The 21,312-nt window shown below is 40.6% G+C and overlaps 1 protein-coding gene across 3 annotated transcripts in view; it reads left to right on the top strand.

Annotated features, from left to right (window-relative positions):
• Positions 1-21,312, top strand: part of PCDH15 (protocadherin related 15) — a 475,582-nt gene that overhangs the window by 37,637 nt on the left and 416,633 nt on the right. For all 3 annotated transcript variants that reach the window (XM_060241241.1, XM_060241242.1, XM_060241243.1), the window contains exons 2-3: positions 15,076-15,090; positions 16,945-17,010. In XM_060241241.1, coding sequence (XP_060097224.1) covers positions 15,076-15,090; positions 16,945-17,010 — 81 coding nt within the window. The remainder of the gene's footprint in view (positions 1-15,075; positions 15,091-16,944; positions 17,011-21,312) is intronic.

A 21,312-nucleotide genomic window follows, 5' to 3' on the forward strand; every position in this document is an offset into this window, starting at 1 on the left:
CATTGTGAAAACAACGTCACCCCAGAGTTAGAAACGACTGGTGCTTGCACAGGGGACCTTTCCTTAACTTTTCCATTGCTGTGTTCTATTTGAAAGCAGTACATTCTGGTTTCTGGTGATGCAAATTTCTTGCCAAAAAAAATCCAGTTCCTCATCTAGTTTGATGGAAACATAGGACAGGGATTTTATTTTTTATATGATTTTCAGTTGTCCCATATGAGGAAAAATCATGTTGGAGTTGGTCATGGTGCAGCTAATTTCAGTACTTGAATGTAATACAGCAAGAAAGAGTATTTGGCAACTTTAATAACAATAGAACAGAAATCTCAGTTGAATTTACTGCAGGAACATTTCTTTCCCTTCCAGTTATGAAAGAAAGAAATCACAGTGCTCTAGCAGAGAAGACTTGGCCCTTTGAGATCTGTAGTACATAATGGTTGGAATGAAAACCCCCCTGCTTCCACATTGCCTCTGGCTTTCCTACCTTACTTGGCTTCATTGCAGTGGGTATGGTTCCAAAAACTGCTGGTAGTGATATGTGTGAACATCCATCATTGCCAAATATAGAGGTGTTTTAGCTGCAGCTTCTTTTGCTCGCTTTCTCTGAACTTATATTGTTAAAAGGTATGTGTTACAGTGATTATGGGACACATAATGTTCTGTTCACTCATAACAGGAAAATTGGCATGAGATCATTGAGGGCCAATCAGTACTTTACTGTAGTTTTTCTGCATTTATGATTTTTGTCTCCTTATGAATGCTTAAAACCAGGGTCCCCATCCTTTTGAGGCTACAAGCACTTTTGCCATTCTGTGAATACCCTTGTGTTGCAGTGGCAGTTCCTGTCAAAGTAACATTTCTAAAAATCTGTACAACCAATTAAACCTCCAGTGGACAATCAGAAGCCTTACTGGGCAAAACCCCTCCTAGTCCATCCACTTTCTAAAAACACTTGGCAGACACTAGGAAAGGTATCAGTGAGTGTCATGGTTCCCACAGTCACCACATTGAGGTCCCCTGCTTAAGATCATTAATCTGAAGAGGGAAAGTGTCTCCTCTTTGTATAAAATGAAGGCCTAACATTTTTTTTATACTGGATGCAAGACTAATTTTTTTAAGCATTTTTCCCCAAACACAAGAGATTAATTTCTTCTTGTTTTGTTCCCAATTACTTGTGTCTTTATTACAAACAAATGATTAAGGGATGGATCCACCAATTCGTCTGCTGGTGAGAAGCAAAATAGGATTTTGTTTGATTATACCTGCATGGACAAAAACCTTTTTGGATGAAGGACATAGTGAATTACTAAGGAAATACCTGGGGATTTTGAGGATGGAGCCTGGAGTCTTTCCCATTCTTTAAAATAAATAATAATACAGCAGTGCAGTTCCCCTGAATGCAGTCTTCATTTCCTCGTCCTCTTTTTTGCCTGCACTTCCACCAAATGAAAATGAACACACAAACACACACAAAGCAGCCAAAATAAGCAGTTTGCAAGCCCACGCTTTTGTGATCTAACTGGGGAAATGGTATAAATCACTTTATTGATGGAGTTGCTGAATGTAACAATCTGCTGTATTTCAACAAACTGCTTCAGACTAACACAGGAAAACAAAAGGAAGAGAGATGTTGAGGGGGTAGAGTTTTCCTCCATTCCATAATCAGGTTCTAGGTAACTCTTTACTGTCCATTTTGCTATACAAATGACTTCTGAAATAAATGCAAGACAAACAGGGATTGTGCTCTCTTTTTCACACACTCACCAGGAAGTGCCACATGGCTCTGTCTGCTCGCCCCTCCACCCATGCAGCTTTCACATTCTGCTGAGATTTAAAGGCACACACACATTCCAAAACACAGTTTGCAAGCTTTTTTTAAACCTGCCTAGATCTAAAGGTGCATCACGTTGGGGCAAGGCTTCTCCTCCTGGCCAGCTGGCTGCTGGTGGGGGTAAAACCTGCAAAATTGAAGGATCCCCCTCTAGGACCTGGGGGCTGGCAAGCCTAGATTGAGTGGAAAATCTGACTGTCTCTGGCTGGAAAACCTACTGTCTCTCTATCATTATGCTTTAGCTGTGTAGCTGTGGTCACTTAATTATAGACATGGCAAATTTTACTTGTTCATCAAACAAGTTAATTGCTGGTTAATTTAAGCTGTAAAAATTAATTTTATATATGTCCATTGCATTTCAAAGGAAAAGTGGCATAAAAACTAGTTTGGGAGGTTTGGCGATGAATAGAAATAAAGTTGTTATATTCTACTATAAAATTGCAGCTTTACAATTTCATTTTTAGGGCAAAGAAACCACATGAATTAATTAGCTGAAACTTAAATTGATAACCATATGATAGTCTTACACTGGCTTTGTGGAAGATTTAATCTGAGGTGTTAAAATGTCTTTCAGTAAAGTCAGGGGCTATTTCTTCTAATTAATGCTGGAATTTTATTTTCTCCTTTTTTAAAGTTTAAGGCTGGAGCACAGTTTTTAGATGTGTTGGTAAACATATCCAAGTGCCTTCAGCAGCTAACTGAGGTCCCAATGCTAAGAACACATACTTGAGAGTAAGTCTGCATTAAGATTCTCCTCAACTACCAGGAGCCATGCAATATGTGTAAAAGAACTGCATATGGCTCCCAATATGCATTATTATCTGTTTAATCTGAGAACTGTCACTGCGTAAAGAGTCAGTTTTTCTGTTAATGTTTATATGTTGTTCATATCCCACCAAATAAATGAGGGACTTCGACTTGATCACCCCACGATAATCTTGAACACATAAGGCTGCCTTATATTCTGAATCTGACCACTGATCTCTCAAGGTCACTTTTGTCTCTTCTGACAGGCAGTAGCTACCCAGGGTCTCAGGAAGAAGTTTTTTATATCAATTACTATTTGATCCTTTTAAGTGAGAATTGAATCTGGGGCCTTCTACATATAAAATGGGTGTTCTACTACTGAGCCTCAGCCTCACATCACCTGCCAGCAACAGCACTCCTATAAAATATTCCCACACTACTTCAGAAGTCTTCATTATTCAATATTATTCCTGTTAACTAGCTGTATATGTTTAAATAGATACGCCTTTAGGACTGCTATGAGAAACTTATTACTTATAGTGTGTGGCACATTCAATCCACCTGTTGAATGAATTTCATAATCCATAGGATTCTTAGTGTGAAAGCAAGCTATGCCATTAATCAGATTGATCACACGAAAGCTTACATTCTGAATAAAACATTCTTTAATAAAACTTAAAGGTACAACTTGACTACTACTTTGTTCTACTGCTTCAGACCAACACAGCTGCCCACTTGGATCTATTGATCAGATATAGCTCACTTCTGGAGATTCAATATAGTTCCTCAAGGTCTTAAGGCTTGAATGAAATGTCATGAAATGAATTACCTTTGAACTAGCTCCTTAAAAACATTTAGAATTTAAGAGTAATGAAAATTCTAAATGTTAAGCTCAAAAGATATGACAAAAAGAAAATATAGGGTTGAATTCTACGAATCCATTCTGTTAATGGTGAATCTTACCTCTGGCACAAAGGGCTTCATTTCGCTGACTGTCTGCTGCAGAAAGGCTCTACAGAATGGATTCTTTTGATCCAGTCTATAGATTTTTCTAATGGTTTGAACTCTTCTTAGGATTGCACTGCTAGTGACTTTTGGCAACACTAAGTAAAAACTGGTGAATCTTTGGGATTTTTGCCTGAAAGTTTGCCACTCTTTACAGGTGCAAAGCAACCAGTCAAAACATTCTGTGGGTACAGTCAGAAGTAACAAATAGCTCACCACACATATAAGTTCTTCCCTTCTCCGTATTTTAAGTTGGCAGCAGGTCTTACCTTGAATTGAAATTTAAATCATAGTAGCATGCATTATTATCTGTTTAATCTGAGAACTGTCACTGAGTAAAGAGTCAGTTTTTCTGTTAATGTTTATATGTTGTTCATATCCCACCAAATAAATGAGGGACTTCGACTTGATGTCAGATAGTTTTAGACTGAATTCTATGTCCCATTCTTGAGCAGCAAGAGCTCTTTATTTTGATTTGTGATCTGCAAATAATGCATTTCTATTAATAATACTTCTGCTGAACTATAAACCGTATGTTGTGCATACTCTTGATGTTCAGATTAATGTATCTGCAAGAGAGATGACAGATGCTTTCAGGACTGAATTGCTGAATGCCTTGCATTTCAAATATTATGAAACAAACCAAAGCTTCCCTAGTGTAAAATAGATGAAGCTATATTAGATGAGGTCTGATAGAAAACTAAGCCATATGATCTGCCTTTCATCTCATATGCCTGTGTCATGTACACAAAAATGTATTGTTATTTTCTTGTGCAAGCTCATATGTAAGAAAGAGCTGGGTTGGACCATATATAGCTGACCAAGGATTTTATGAGTGTAACACCTAAGTTTGTGCACAGTCAGGTCAAGTATGAATGATGTAGGAACTACAGGGATGCCACAGGTATCATATGATGTATTTGTTCATTTGTAAGATTTACCACATGCATTTGGTATGTTGAATGGGTAGTTTGCTAACGTGAGAATCCGTGTCAACAATTTTATGATAGCTTTCGTGGACTCTGATCTTCTGACATCTGCATTATACTCCTGGGAAACGAGGCTTTCCTTATAAACTGGCCATAAAGCTCTAATTCCAAGCCATTTGAAAGAACAGGGACTATCTAGCCATCTGTGCCTATGGTTTTCCTTTCAAAGAACTGGATCGCCATACCCAAAAGGTTGGAAAAACTACTGGGTTAGTGTAATTTTAGCAAGAAAATGAGAGTTTATTGCTTGGTGTAATGATAGCCACAGAGTTTCTTGCCTAATGTTATGTTAGCCACTCCACTGACTGTGATCAGTTGTTGTTGTTGGAACGTGCTCTCAAGTTGCAGTCAACTTATAACAACTCTATAAAGTTTTCAAGGCAACAGATGTTCAGAAGTGGTTTGCCATTGCCTGTCTCTGAGCAGTGACCGTGAATTTCCTTTTTTTTTTTTTTGCGGGGGGGGGGGCCGTCTCTCACTGAAACACTAACCAGGGTTGACTCTGCTTAGATCTGATGAGAATGGGCTAGCCTGAGCCATCAGATCAGAAAAGTGTTTGGTTAGATTCTGACAAAGCAAAAATGGAAAACCACTTAACTTTAATCTGTGTGATATACAAAATGTGGACATCCTAGTTTAATTCTTTAATCTGTGTGATGTACAAAATGTGGACATCCTAGTTTAATTCTTTAATCTGTGTGATGTACAAAATGTGGACATCCTAGTTTAATTCTGGCTGGTCCCCCAGCACCAGTCTTCACTGTAACAGAATGGAAATAATGAAACAAGGATTTGAGTACTGGTTTCACAAAGTAATCATACTTAAAACCATATATACAGGCCTCAGATTCAGAGGGAGCTCACAGGAGCACAGCTCCTGAACCTTTCTGAGTGTTCCACCTCCTCCTTCCCACCTTGTCCATTGAATAGTAGGTGCAGCTGCATAACAATCCTTGGATGAGCTCCACCACCTATTTTTCTACAAAACGACCCCTGCATATATATATGGTTTGCATTCAGTTGTAACAGAGCATCAGTATAGACATAATGTGAAGCCATGGTTTATTTTAATTATCATTTTGTAAAATTCAAGTCAAAAATTATCATTTAAACTCTGGTTTGTTTGAAAAATAGTTTTGCCTTCATTCTTTCCCTTCCTTTATAGCTGTTATTGCTAGTGTGCACTGAGGCTGGGTGGTCCAGAGAAGAAGGCAAAATCATGTGAAGACATATTAAAAGCTAACAGACCATGGGTTTATATCTTAATTTGGTGGACACCAATGGATAGTTAGAATAATGTCTCACATACATTCATACTTTCAGAAACACATTCTCTGATGTTTGAACCAGATCTAAGAAAAGGGACAAACAGAAGAGAATTGTGTTTCATTTTCTTGTAGTCCTTGTTCCAGTAATATATAGTCCATGTCCATCAAAGTTTTTCAGGAAGCAAAAGTTGGTTCAGTAAGAAGTATGCTGAAAATTTCTCTTGTTTATTTACAGCTCAAGTTTTTGAAAGAAATTGTTGGTTTTCCACGTTCCTTAGAGTGATTTTTAATGAAAGCTTTGAGGTGTCATATAAATCAGGTTGGGTAGCGGTACTCCTTTGGGAAATTTTCTTTTTGGTTTTTCAGAGGACTGATAAAAATGTGACACTGGCAATGATAGGAAGGGAAAGAATAGCAATTTGAACCAGAAGGGAGAAATGGAGGGTATGGGTTGAGCTTTTTAAAGAGAAAGAAACTTTTTTTTTTTTGCATTGTGACTTAAAGGTAGCTAAAGCTATTGAAGTGGTAGAAGTGACCTTGAATTAATATTTAGACACCTGAGTCTCTTTGAAATATATGGAATTACTTTCTTGATAAAAGTGGTATTTTCATTGTGCAGTTCATGGAGAGAAAGTAAATATATATAAGCAGTATCATCTTTTAATATTTCCTCTACTGGACCCACCCCCATTGTCCTTTTCGCTCTATTTTGGGGTGTTAATTCCTCCTGATTTAAGAAACTTATGGATTTTTTCCCCTGCAATTTGCCTCCAGATGGGTGGGAAAATATCTCTTGTCTGTCCCTGTTCTCTGGGTCTTTCAATCTGCACTGGGACCAAATTCAGAATAAGATATATGATATGCAAATATCTCCCATTGTTCAGTTCTGTGATGCCTTTCTGTATGGGATCTGATTCATTTTAAATGATTGGGGGGATCTGCCTTTTTTGTGTATAACAATACACATACAGCAGATAAAACAGACTTCAGAACTGTGTTCTGTTCTATATATTGTTTTCAAAGAAAATGTCAGAAATTATCAGGAAAGTGAAAGTGGATTTCTGTTATGGAATTAACTATTACATCTTTTTGTCACATCTGGTGTGTAGTAGACTCCAGGTAGAGATACAAAGGTAGTCTACAAAACAGGAGAGTTATTCTTTGTAACCTTGTGATATGCTTTGGTCTGAACCATAGGTCTTCGAGTGGGGGAACATAATATTTGGTTGTGCTTTATAATTATTTAGGTTCCCTAGAAGTGTCTGTCTCTCTGTATTTGGCTGACCTTTTCCCTATTAGTTATCCAATTTGTTGTTCACTTCCAATTCAGTTTCAAGCAAAAAAAATGTATTTAAGTTTATTATTCCATTTTAGATAGATTCTGTAGCCACAAGTAAATATCCAGTAAATAGGTTTCTATTAGCAAAGGTGGTGTGTAGTTGCAGCAAAGGTGGCTCTCCATATCCATCTATGTCACTCCAAGCTTGTGATGTGTAATTGCAGGTTTGTGTGCTGATTTCCTCTGACTGTAGCATTTATGTCACTTAGTTTGACTAAAGAATCCAGTGGTAATGAATCTCATGATTGTCCTGGGGTGCCTCACCTTCTCCTCCCTCTCCATCACTTACTTAAAGATAGTGAGCAGCCAAGAGATCTCCATTGCTCGAGGTGTATGCTTATCAGGAATGCCAACACTTTTTAGAAAACGCCTTCCTCCCCAGTTCCCTTTCTTGATGTTGGGATCTCTGGGTAGAATCAAGGTATCCCTAATTCCCTGTATCTCAAATTTCTCCCAGTGCCTTAAGTCACCAGAGATGTATAAGTGTGTGTGAGTGTATCCAATCAGTTAGGCAGGTGAGCAAAACACAGCACCCCCTGCCACAAGGTCACCTTCCCCTCTTTTCTACCATTGTGCCCTCCAGATTGGAGCTTCTTAGGCTTCAGAACTGGGGAAGGTAGGACACCATGTGAGCACCACAGGCCATTCCTTTCCTCTGCCTCCCTTACCCACTTCCTCTCCTGTATACCAGGTCCAAGCGTCCCTCTTCAATCATATGCTGCCTGTCTCCTGTAGCTTCTCTTGTCTGCCTTAGGCAAACAGCCTGTCCCCTGACAACCTTACTTCTCTGATGGTCACAGACCAGGTAAGTATCCTGGCTCTGGGGTCTGGGGGGGGGGGCGGATTGAGTCCAGGCATGGAATCACATCCAGATACACATTGTAATAATAAAAATACTTTTTATTAACTAGCATACATCATACAGAAAAGGCAAACACAGATAAAATGAAAAAGCATCAGTTCACAAGGAGAGTTATTATGGAATCTGTGAAAAACCCTAAAAGAGAGAAGAGAGTAGATAAACGACTTGTTTTTAGTGCTATGTTATCTTGGCATTCTTCACCCAGAAACACGGCCATTAAACGGCAGGAACTTAGCAAAGTATGCTCTCTCTTATTCCCTCTTTCTTGGCATGCTTTGTCCAAATAGACTGTCCAGCTGGGAGGGTCTCTTTGGAATATTTAATTTGAGAGAGCTGCTCTCCAACTTCCATTAAACTGCATTACCCAATCTCACAATGTTTTTAGAGATTTAAGTTGAACATTTGAAAACCTTAGCTTCTTCTGTTAGCTAGTCTCCTCTGTTCTTGCACATTCTTATCCATCTATGTCACTCTTTCGCTGCCTGAGTGCAACTTAAGGCTTTCATGAGGGTACTCACATAGGCTTGTGTAATTTTGTGAGGCATTTGGCTTCTTGTGTGTGAGAATGATATGCTGATTCAGCAGTTGTGGCTTCCTATCCTAAAACGTCCCTACACATAACAAAACTAGTGTCCCAAGGGTGTGGTTTTTACCATGCTCTGGCAACCAAGATGTTACAGCTTTGGTGATCCAGAAACTAAATAAGTTTTCTTGAAGGATGCCACAGCATGTATGTTTTGTTCTAGCTTTATAAAACTGATGTCAGTAACTGGAAAAACTACACACAGAATGCCCAGAGTTCATTAACTAAGAGGGGAAGGTGGAACTAGGGTTAGATTTGAAAGCTTTTACTAACTGTCTGGGGTCAATGACTTCTCCAGCTTACCTGACTTCTTCAACAGTTAGTGGTGTTACTGTGGTAAGTTATAGATAGCAAGTGCTTCCTTCCTGTTACAGCACCTCAAGCAGTGTTCAGTAGTGATAAGGTACATTGAAAGAGGTGAAGGTGGGAGAGAAGTTTTTTCCACCTTCTGTTGCCCCTTGCTCACTGCTGTTGCCACTGCTGCTGTGGTATGAGCAGTATTGACGAAGACTCAGCATGAGTTCTGTAAGGGAAGATCTTGTCTCACTAACCTGCTAAGAGTTCTTTGAGAGGGTAAACAAACATGTGCACAAAGGGGACCCAATAGATGTTGTTTACCTTGACTTCAAGAAAGCTTTTGATAAAGTTCCTCATCAAGGGCTTCTAAGTAACCTCAAGAGTCATGGGGTAAAAGGACAAGTCCTCTTGTGGATCAAAAACTGGCTAAAAAGGGGCAATTTTTGCAGTAGAGGGTGGTAAGCAGTGGGATGCTGCAGGGTTCAGTACTGGATCCAATGCTTTTTAACTTGTTCATTAATGATTTGGAGTTGGGAGAAAGTAGTGAAGTGGCTAAGTTTGCAGATGACACTAAATTGTTCAGGGTAGTAAGAACCAGAGAGGATTGTGAGGCACTCCAAAGAGATCTGTTGAGGCTGGGCACTTGAGTGTCAACTTGGAAAATGAGGTTCAATGTGGCCAAGTTAAAAGTAATGCACATTGGGGCCTAAAATCCTAACTATAAATACAAGTTGATTGGATGTGAACTGGCGGACACTGACCGACAGAGAGATCTTGGGGTCATGGTAGATATCTCACTGAAAATGTCAAGAGTGTGTGACTGCAATAAAAAAGGCCAACACACTATGCTGGGAATTATTAGGAAGGAAATTGAAACAAATCAGCCAGTATCATAATGGTGCTGTACAATGGTACGACTTCATTTGGAGTACTGGGTACAATTCTGGTCACCACATCTTAAGAAAGATATTATAGCATTGGAAAAAATGCAGAAAAGGGCAACTAGAATGATTAAAGGGTTGGAACATTTTCTCTATGAAGAAAGGTTTAAACGCTTGGGACTCTTTAGCCTGGGGAAATGTGGACTGAGAGGTGACATGACAGAGGTTTACAACATTATGCATAGGATAAAGATGGGTTGCCAAGTCCAATTCAAGAAATATCTGGGGACTTCGGGGGTGGAGCCAGGAGACATCGGGGCGGAGCCAGGAACAAGGGTGTGACAAGCATAATTGAACTCCAAGGGAGTTCTGGCCATCACATTTAAAGGAACCGCACACCTTTTTAAATGTCTTCCTTCCATAAGAAATAATGAAGGATAGGGGCACCTTCTTTTGGGGATCATAGAATTGGACCCCCTGGTCCAATCGTTTTGAAAATTAGGGGATACTTTGGGGAGAGTCACTAGATACTATACTGAAAATTTGGTGCCTCTACCTCAAAAAACAGCTCCCCCAGAGCCCCTGAAACCTCCAGATCAATTCCCCATTATACCCTATGAGAATCAATCTCCACATAGAGAATAATGCTCAGCAGACGTGTGTCCCCCCCCCACCATTTCTGGCAACTCTGAAGGGGATGGGCCTTTCTACTCACGAGTTGCTGCCAACTTCTTCAAAGTAACACAGACACACCATCCCAAGAGGAAGCCTTTCAATCAGTGACTGAAGCCTCCGGAGGTAGAAACGCACATGGTCCTTCGGGGGCGGAGCTCCGTCCCCTGCTGGCCAGACTCCCCGAGGAGACGCCACCCGGCAGCCGGAGAGGATGCAAGGACTACAAGTCCCAGCATGCACCTCATGAAGGGAGGCCAGACTGGAGCGAATAGCAGGCCGGCGGTGGGCAGGACTTTGTGACCCGGAGGAAGGGAGAAGCCTGAAGCCAGGCAGGGAAAGAGACCCGGCGCCGTTCCACCCCCCCCCCCCCCACACCCACACCCCCGCTATCAGATTTTTAGAGAGCGGGGGATTAGGCTGCTTATTTAGGGGTCCCCCGGCAGGGGGGTGGGGGGCTGGGAAGCCTAGATAAAGAAGGTAGAGAAAGAAGTATTTTTCTCTCTTTCTCGCAATACTAGAACTCATGGACTCTCAATGAAATTGCTGAGCAGTAGGGTTAGAAAGGATAGAAGGAAGTACTTATTCACCCAAAGGGTGATTAACACATGGAATTCAATGCCACAGGAAGTGGTGGCAGCTACAAGCATAGCTTCAAGGGGGATTGGGTAAACATATGGAGCAGAGGTCCATCAGTGGCTATTAGCCACAGGGTATTGATGGAACTCTCTGTCTGGGGAAGTAATGTTATGTATTCTTGGTGCTTGGGGGGCAACAGTAGGAGGGCTTCTAGTGTCCTGCCCCCACAGATTGACCTCCTGATAGCACCTGGGGTTTTTTTAGCCACTGCTTGACACACAGTGTTGTACTGGATGGGCCATTGTCCTGATCCAACATGGCTTCTCTTATGTTTAGTGTCTACAGCCAGGTATATGGATTGTAGGGAAGGTGGAGGAGTTCTACAATTTTGCGTATTTAATCAAAACCAAAAGTGAAGTGATAGTTTCAAAGTTTTGTATTTCAAGTCTTAGAAACTGGTCCTTCAGTAGCATTGCTGTTATAATTTATAGTTGCTGAAAAAATGGAAATAGCTTTTCGGTTTCTTGAGTTGTCAATTCATTGAATGTCATGAGTATTGCCAACTAGCATTTACTGTTATTATGTTATCATTTTTCTAGTGACCATTTTAATTTTTATGGAACATAATTTAAAGAAAATCCATCTGTGCCCACAAAAGCTAATGATCTGTAAATAAAGTACAGCTGAATTTTCTTTATAATATTCATTAAAACAAAAGATACTACGTTTTATCTTGAAGGTTCCTGTAGGAATTAAAACTTCTGAAACAGTTGTAGATAAAGGATTAGTCTATTTTCATAGGAAGGACTATAGGGCAATAAACAGATACAACTGTGACTATATCGATGCTGAATTCCATGGAAATCTACGCAAGCTTTATGCATCCCCTAGATATTCCCTTTCTGTAGATGACAAAGTGCTCAGTAGCCTAGCAGAGTGGAAAGCCCAGACACTTGTCATCTTCTGGATCATTACAAATCTGTTCAGCAGCAAACTGTTCTGCTGAAGTCTTGACATCAGCAAGCAGTGAGGAAGATCTAATACGGTGTAGCTGAAGGGTGTTGATTTGGATGTGGATAACCCAGATCCTACTTCTTGCTTGACTGCAAAACTGAATTTAGGTTTGAGCAAGTCATCATTCACCTTGGGAATAAAATAATTCCATACTTCCATAACTCGTTGGAGGAAGGATAGGATGCAAATATGAAATATAAAATAAAATACCAAAGGACAGACATGATATTTCTTGTGAAAGAAAAAAATGAGAAGCAAATGAATATTTCCCACACTGATGCACCAGTAGCAGAAGGTGACAGCTGTGCTTTCAAAAATTTCTCTCTCATTCCTAAACCTCATTTCTATACAGGTGGTATGTTTCCCCCACTACTACTTACTGACTTGTAAAATCTAATTCAAAAAGCCTGGATTTTTTGAGTGTGCAGTGCCTCTTGTATGAAATGTAATCAATTCATGTCTAAAGGCTGTAACAGCAGTTATGCATGTATATATTTCTGAAGACTGTTCAAACAGATGCACTTAATTCTCCAAGGTATATGAGAAGTGAAGCTGTGAAATGCTGACTATATAGGTGTAATATGTACTGAATTCCTTTGCTAGTATAAACAGTATCCAGGAGACAGGTTTGTGAGGGTTGAAATTAAAGATTTTCTTCCTTTCACACTTATGATTTAATTAAGAGAATGACTGTCATCTACCTTTAGCCACATATAAAGATTTTAGGACTGTGACCCTGCCTCACAATAGCAGCCAGTATGAATTCAGGCATTTACCTTATGAGCCTTCCCTTCTCTCATGTCTGTCCCTAGGGTTGGCAACACTGGGTTGGGAAATTACTGGAGATTTGAAGGTGGAGCTCCGGGGGTTAGGGTTTGAGGGGAGGGACCTCTGTGGAATATAATACCATAGAGTCCACCCTCCAAAGCAGCCATTTTCTCCAGGAAAAGTTATCTGTGTAGTCTGAAGATAGGGTTGCAAGGTTCAATTCAAGAAATATCTGGGGATTTGGGGATGGAGCCAGGAGACATTGGGGGCAGAGCCAGGAACAAGGGTGTGACAAGCATAATTGAACTCTAAGGGAGTTCTGGCTATCACATGTAAAGGGACAGCACACCTTTTTAAATGTCTTCCTTCCATAGGAAATAATGAAGGATAAGGACACCTTCTTTTGGGGCTCATAGAATTGGACCCCCTGGTCCAATCATTTTGAAACTTGGAGGGGTACTTTGGTGAGAGGCACTAGATACTATACTGAAAATTTGGTGCCTCTACCTCAAAAAACAGCTCTCCCAGAGCCCCCGAAACCTCCAGATCAATTCCTCATTATACCCTATGAGAATTGAACTCCACATAGGAAATAATGAAGTGCTCAGCAGATGTTTCCCCCCTGCCCCCCCCCCATTTCTGGCGACTCTGAAGCAAGGGATTGGCCTCTCTACTCACGAGTTGCTGCCAACCTCTTCAAAGTAACACAGACACACCATCCCAAGAGGAAGCCTCTCAATCAGAGACTGAAGCCTCCGGAGGTGGAAAGGCACATGGTCCTCTGTGAGCAGGGCTTCCCTCCACCGGCCAGCTGACTGGGGGCGGGAAGGAACCTGGGAAAGCAGAGGACCCTCGCTGGGACCTGGGGATTGGCAAGCCTATCTGAAGATCAGTTGTAATTCTGGGAGATCTCCAAGTTCTCCCTAGAGGTTGGTAGCCTTATCTAAAACAACAGCATTATTAGACATTTGAGTTTTGAGATTTATCAGGCACACCGAAGCAATAACCTTTTAGGTAAATAAGTTTTTTTCTGGTGGTGATATTAATGGCCTAGTAGTCAAGCATGGGTGATAAATTCTCCTCTGTAGTGCATGTTGTGGTATTATAATCTCTGATGTGGACAAATCCAGGAGATGAATTATTACAATATCACAATTTCCAACAATTTATGAATCTACTTTATGATTAAATCTACACTGTAGGATACTGAGCTATCCTAATAATTCATCTCCTGGATATTCCTGTGTGAACAGTGAAATAAGTGAATAGTATGATAGCAGTGATGTGTGGAGCCAGCCTGGGTTGCATCCATGGGGATTATTAGAGCCTAAACACATCATTAGTGAGATATAACAGTAACCCAAAAGGCTGTGTGTGTGACTGATGTTTTTACCATAAGATGCTTTGATATAAACATTGGACCCCATAAGGTAGCCCACATGGGCTTAGGTCTGAGGTCTGACAGAATCTGGGGTTCAGTTTTTTGAAGGCAGCTAGACGGCCTGGTAAAACGGTGTGAAAATCCATAGCCTCCATTAATCTGTTTGATATTGATCACATCCTTTGAATGGGTTTAAAATTTTGCAGTGGATTTATCTCAGTATATACTTTTGAATGAGTTTAAAATTTTGCAGTGGGTTTATCTCAGTATTTACTTTCGTGCAGGAGCCAAATCCTTTAATACTTTTGCTGTTGGCTGTTCACAAGGCTTTTTCATGTGTATTCATAAATATCAGGCTACAAATAGTGCCCACATAGTCCCAGATCTCTGCAGGTATTGCAGTGCATATACGTAGACATTTAGAGAAGACTGCTGTCCTAAGAAGATTTACCTGGGAATAGAACCCATTTTTAATAATCATGTATTTTGAATATGTTTGGTTTACTGTGGTGCTGACATGGGGAGGGGAATTCTGTAGCAGTTGCTCCATCCACTGAAGTGAATGGAGAACTTAGTACTTGTGGGAACAACTGTGTTCACATGTCCAAAAACTACTGCATCTGAATGAATGATTGCATAATAATCTGTCATTGCCTCTGGAATGCTGCACATTCAATGTGCACAAAACTATTTCCAAGCATCTTCTCTTGCATTGCTGTGAATATCTAGATATATTCAAACATCTACTTTTATTATCGTGTGTCTTCGAAACTTTCGCTCTAAACCACAACAAAAATCTTACTTACTTTCTTTCATTATTCTGCTCTGCTTCCATTGATGACTCTTAACTTCCCTCCAGACTGGCAATATGAGGGTAAGACTGCAACTTCCTGAAAATTGCTTGTCTGTTTTTTTCCCCAGTTTTATTCTGTTTAGAACTTTATTAAAATTCTGTTCATTGTCTCTAATTAGACTTGTGTTGCAATTAAATTTCAATTATGTTTGTTTCTGTTGTGAAGCTTTAATTACGATTTATTCCTTTTAATCATTCTTTTATGTTGTTGTTTTGGGTTGAATTACCATCACATTATTCCTGTCCTGAAGGACTCTTGTTCCATAGTCATCTCTGTTTAGTGCAAGACATGATTAAAGAAGAGCACGTGAAGTGTATTGTGTTGTGATGTGGCAAAGGCTTGATGTTTGGGTAGTAGACCCTAGTAAAACAACACTCAGTCAGAGACTGGTAACTAACATGTGTTGTTGTTAAAACCAACTGCCAAGCCCCTTGCTGAGGAAAACACAGTATAACCTATTTCAGATGTTATGTTTGAGAGTATCCATCTGCACGTAATGGGAACAAACATGACCTAAGGTCTTTCTGGAATGTACAGTCTTCATTTCAGCTAGATGGGACATCAGCATGTGGCGCCCAATTCATATATAATGATGACCATAGGTATCAGGAGGATTTCAGGTAGCACTTGTTCCCACTGCATTGGACATTCACAAACATAATGTGTGAAAAGGTTTATTTGCTTAAGTAAGCACTAGGTAAGTACTTAAGAACTTGGTGATACCCATTGCAAATACAGTAGCTTTGTTTGCCTTTGTTTAAAAATACAAGAGCACAATTACTCTTACTGATAGCTAGGGCTTTTTTTTAGCAGGAATGCACAGGAATGCAATTTTGGCCAGTTTGGCATCAGGGGGTGTGACCTAATATGCAAATGAGTTCCTACAGGGCTTTTTCTACAAGAAAAACCCTGCTGAGGGCATATTTTCAGAACTAGTGCAGTTTGCAATACAAATTCCTAGCTCCTAGTCTTGTACTAAAACTCAGATTATAATCTGAGCTCAAATACTTTTTAAATTCAGACTTCATGCCTGTATTTCTTACACCATTGCAGCAAATTCTCCCTGATACCTTCCCCATCCCACCCAAGTGTTGTTATTTTGTAAAAGAAGAGAAGTAACCAGCAATGGAAAAGTCTCAGTGGAGTCATGTGAGACCTTATTTTTAACTGGCCTTAGCAATGGTCATAAACATTATTTCTTGTAGTTTCCTGTGTCTCACAATTTAGTGATTAAGACCAGGTGGCAAAGTATAGAAATCCTATGAACCTCAGCAGGAGAGTATATTTTAGTGTTCATGGTGTCATACTAGCATCTGGGATCCCTGGACTTGTATGCTAGTATGACACTATGAACACTAAAAATATAATCTCCTGCTGTGGTTCATAGGATTTCTAGTTTTCTCTGCCACCTGGTTTTCTAGTTTTCTGCCACCTGGTTTTCTAGTTTTCTCTGCCCTAAGTTGAGAGTCACAGGAAACTACAAAGGTCATTCTACCTTAGTGGGTTATAAATTAAAAATGGGAGGGGGTGTATCCTGAGTATGCCTAGGAGACTTTGGGTCCCTTAAAAATGAGAAGGCCCCAGTTGCCTCTAGGGAGCCTTCTTGTACCAACCATACTTGCCCTTCATCAGTTCAAAGGATGTTCTTTGTCTCTGAAGGGAGGAGGGTTGGGAAATAGGGCTGGAAGTACAACATCCACACAAAAAAATTTCTTAAACTTTTGGGAAGGTAGGGAGGACCAAGAAGTTTTCAATAATCCTTTAGAAAGCTCAGAAAAGCTGAATTCATTCTGAGACAAGGAAAGCTTGCCCATCACTAAGTATATTATGAAATGCTGTGGAATTTCAAGTAACTTGTATTTTCATGTTTGTAGACTGCAAGTTGGCCAGAGCAGGTCCTCCAGCAACCATAGTTCCAATTGATGAAGAAAGTCGAAATGGTGAGTGTGATGAACTGCTAATGAAATTATTTGCTTTGTTTCTTAGTCTACAGTGAACACTGCTAAAGATCAACATTATTGGGTTCAAACATTTTAGATCAATAATGCTTTATAATCTTGGTGCATTCAGTGGGTTGCTAAGTCTTAGGAGCTGACCAGAAATATCAAGTTTTTAGGCATTAGGTGAAGGAGAGAACTGGGGATGTGGAATAGTATAGTATAGCCCGATCTCGTCAGATCTCATAAGCTAAGCAAACTCAGTACTTGGATGGGAGACCACTAAGGAAGACTTTGTAGAACAAAGTAATGGCAAACCACCTCTGCTTAACAACTTGCCTTGATCACCGTAAATCAGCTGCAATGTTATGGCAGAACAACAGAGAAAATGGAGGGGCCGGATATTTTCTCCTTGTCATGTCATGTTTTGCCTTTGATCTGTGTCCTAGCCAACAGAAGCTTGTGGGATCCACACTGAAATATTAGTCACCTCTAGGTTAATAGGTATGACCAGTCAGGTGTCATTCCCTTCCCCAACCAAGTATCTGAAGGCTCCACTCCATTCTATCAGGCCCATCCCCTGATTTGTTAGGTACCCTTCACCTTCAGGACCTGTTCCCTGTGTCTGAGTGACATGGTAGCCTTGTGTTGGAAGCTCTGTATACAGACTTCCATTTTAGTCTGTCCTCTTATGTGTATTCATTGATTGGCTATCTGGCCTTTGTGGTGGCATGAGGAACTGATAAACTATGAAGCAGTACTCATTTTGTATCAAAGCAGACTTTGTGGATTAAAATGGTTCGGCCAAACTATGTGAGTCCTTACAGCTCGGAGAGCTGCAAATATAATCTCATTTTGCCTTAAGGATATTATGATCCAGTTCTGTGCAATGGCTTTAATCTTTACAATACGAGCTGCTGTTAAAACCTCTGCCAGGGTGGCCTTTAATATCATGCCTTTCTTCCTGTGTCAACCCCCCTTGTGCTGTTGTCCAATAAAGTCCTGAAAGGCTGGATTAGAAGGAGATGGAATTGCACTGATAGCTTTGCTCGATTCACAGCAGCAGCAGAAGCAAGCTGCTTTGGCAAGCCTAGCCTGAGGGCCTGACTTCCAGTTCTCATTCTCTCTGTCTCAGGCACACACACACTAGCACCGTTGTGCTGTGAAATTAGGCAAAGTAAGTAGCAGAACTATGTTGATAGCGCTTCACTAAACAGCATCATTATACTTGCAAACTGTAACTAATTCACTGTTGTCGTTTTCTTGAACCATGCTGACATGCAGTCAGTTTGATAATTTCATCTGCCATCTCCTGGAATGCTGTCTGCCAGGAGCATCTTCTGTTTGATAAACTCAGATACATTAAAACTGAGTAAAGTTGTTTGCATAGTTTGCCAGTGTTGTGCTTGACTTGGTACTGAAAAAGCAATCATTGTGTGCAATGCTTTCCTTTTTTTAACTTTAATATCTTGCTGATATGGTTTTTATGCAGGCAGGTAAAAAAAGTGCTGTGTCATCAATGGCGCTGCTTTTAACTGAAACCCACTTATTTCATTTAAAGAAAATATGATGAACACTGACACTTTCTTTTGAGCGTGCTGGAGGGGGGAAACTGGAAATGTGCTTGCTTTTCTCATTTGAGAGCCTTCTGTTTCAATACTTGTAAAGTACTGGGTTCGGAGATGTTCAACAGCAATCATACTGTATTAACATCCACACAACAAGGCAACATAGTGGGGCTGGGTCCCCACTTATATGCATGCACCCGGAACAACCCCCTTCCCAGTCCAGTCCAATCCTGAACAGTTGAAGTTCGCGCCACAGTTCTTAATAGGTGGTCAGTTAAGTCCTTCCCTAGTCAGGTGATCCACGGTCTCCTGCGGTTCACCTGTGCATGCTAGGTACACTGTGTTGGAAATTCAGGGACTAAAATGCAGTACACAACAATACTCATGTGGAACACAGTTTTAAAAGTTCTAAAGCTCCCCAGAAATAATCCATATCAACTCAGGTTGATTTACTCATAGAATCTTTCCTAGATTTTCAGATTGCAGATGGGAAATCCAGTGCTTTTTTTGAGCAGGAATGCAGTTCTGGCTGGCTTGGCCAGGGCTCTGGCTCAAAAAAAAAAGGTCTCCAGCAGAGAGAAGGCACAAGGCAGCCATGCACTCCCAGACTGTGCACTCTGTCCTCTCTGCTGCCTTCAGCCTCCAACAGGCTTGTGAAGAGAGCAAGAGATGTGGAGCTGCCCGTGATCGCCCCCTCCCAGGAGAAGCTGGGCCTGCCAGTGCCCACTCCACCACATGTGGCTCTCGCTCTCTCCAGCCATGTTTTTTTTGGGTGAAACAAGGTGTCTTATCGGGCTCCATAAAATGCAGCTGATGGCACTGTACTATTGTGTGTCAGTATGCAGAAAGCGACCTACTGAATGGGTGATGTTACTTCTGGTGACATCAGGGGTGTGGCCTAATGTGCAAATGAGTTCCTGCTGGACTTTTTCTACAAAAAAAGCCCGGGGGGTATCCCATTTTAAGGTTTTCTCATGCTATGTAGAAAATTAATGGATGAGTGACAGAGCAGACATTCGGTGACGTCTCAGAACTCTTTCCTTGGAGTAAGCCCAGTTTCGTAAGCCCAAATAGTGAAGGCTTGAAATGGCTATTCAGGAAGGTTAAAGCAGAAAGTGCAAAAACAGGATCACCGCTGAAGTTCAAGAAGACAAAAAATAATGACAATGAAGGAAGCTGACAGGAAGAAAGTTGTTTCAATTGAGATGTGGTGTTGGAGGAGTTGTTTTACAGATACCGTGGACTGCCAATAAAGACAAATAAGTAGGTTATAGATTAAAGCAAGTCTGAACTCTCCTTAGAATCTAAAATAACTATATGGGGAATATTGTACTCTTGGTCACAATATGAGAAGAAAGAGTCACCGGAAAAGACAATGCCAGAAAAAGCTGAAGGCAGCAGGAAAGAGACAGACCCAAAATGAGATGGATTGACTCAGTCTGCAAGACCTAGGCAAGGCTGTCAACAATTGATGCTAAACAATGCCGTTTCAATCCACTTCAGTGATGACTTGTGAGTGGATTTTGTCATTTCACACAGTAAAATCCAGTTGCAAACTGCACTGAAAGTGAATTGAAAGTATGTTATTTAGTGTGTATGAAAGCGGCCAATCCAGCAAATTCTGCGGGTGTTTATGTTACTGTAAAAAATTCTATAAAAAAGAGACAGCCATAGAATGCATACACACAGTGCAAACAGTTGTGCTACACGAAGTCATTTCAGCTGAAATAACTGTGGTCTATTTCTAGCATTCACTCGTAAGCTTGATTTTTGAACTATTATTTAACAAATTACAATGTCTAAATGTTGCGATATTTACATAACCATTGTTTATGTTATTGTAATTCCTGGGCTGTTATCTAGTGGCTGCTATCTTGGGATAACAATCCTTCCCTGAAATTAAAAACTGCCAAGGGATTGGATCCTAGGGACAGATGTGGCCCACGGAATGCATTGTATCCCTTTTGTTCTGCAGTCACCTGTGCCCCCACAAAGCAGTGTTCTTGAGGACCAGGGAACCCTGGGGAACTGAGTGGGATGTAGAAGAAAAGCTGAAGTTTGGCGTAAAAATGTCAGGCTCCATTCCCCTCCTTACCTCTTGAACAGCTTCTTCTGAAGAATGCATACTTAATTGTGTGTGTCAGGAAATGTTGTTGACCCCCCCCCCCTGCACATCCAGGGCTTTTTTAGAGCAGGAATGCACAAGAACACAGTTCCAGCTGACTTGGCATCAGGGAGTGTGGCCTAATATGCAAATGAGTCCTTGCTGGGCTTTTTCTACAAAAAGCCATGTGTGAAAGTGGTGCTGTCAGGGGTGTGGCCTAACATGCAAATGAGTTCATGCTGGGCTTTTTCTACCAAAAAAAAAAAGCCCTGTGCACAGCGATCCCCAAGTTGCACTCTGCTGTGCTCCCTGGGTCTCCCCAACACTCATGCACACTGGGATGAGCAGGCCATGTGGTATTGTCTCAACTAGACACAATCGCCATTTTGTCTGAATCAGGCAAAACATATATTCCAGCTTTATTGTGCTGAAATTCATCTGTACTTTTTATTTTTTATTTATTTATTTATTTAGAATTTATATCCCGCCCTTCCCACAAGTGGCTCAGGGCGGCTTCCAACAGTAAATCCAGCATAAAAAATTAAACAATATTTAAATATGAAAGAATTAAACATTTAAACAGATAAAACCTTAAAAATTAATAAATATTCTAAATATAAAAGAGGAAAACTG

Source organism: Heteronotia binoei, chromosome 6, assembly GCF_032191835.1.
Source record: "Heteronotia binoei isolate CCM8104 ecotype False Entrance Well chromosome 6, APGP_CSIRO_Hbin_v1, whole genome shotgun sequence".
NCBI lineage: Eukaryota > Metazoa > Chordata > Lepidosauria > Squamata > Gekkonidae > Heteronotia > Heteronotia binoei.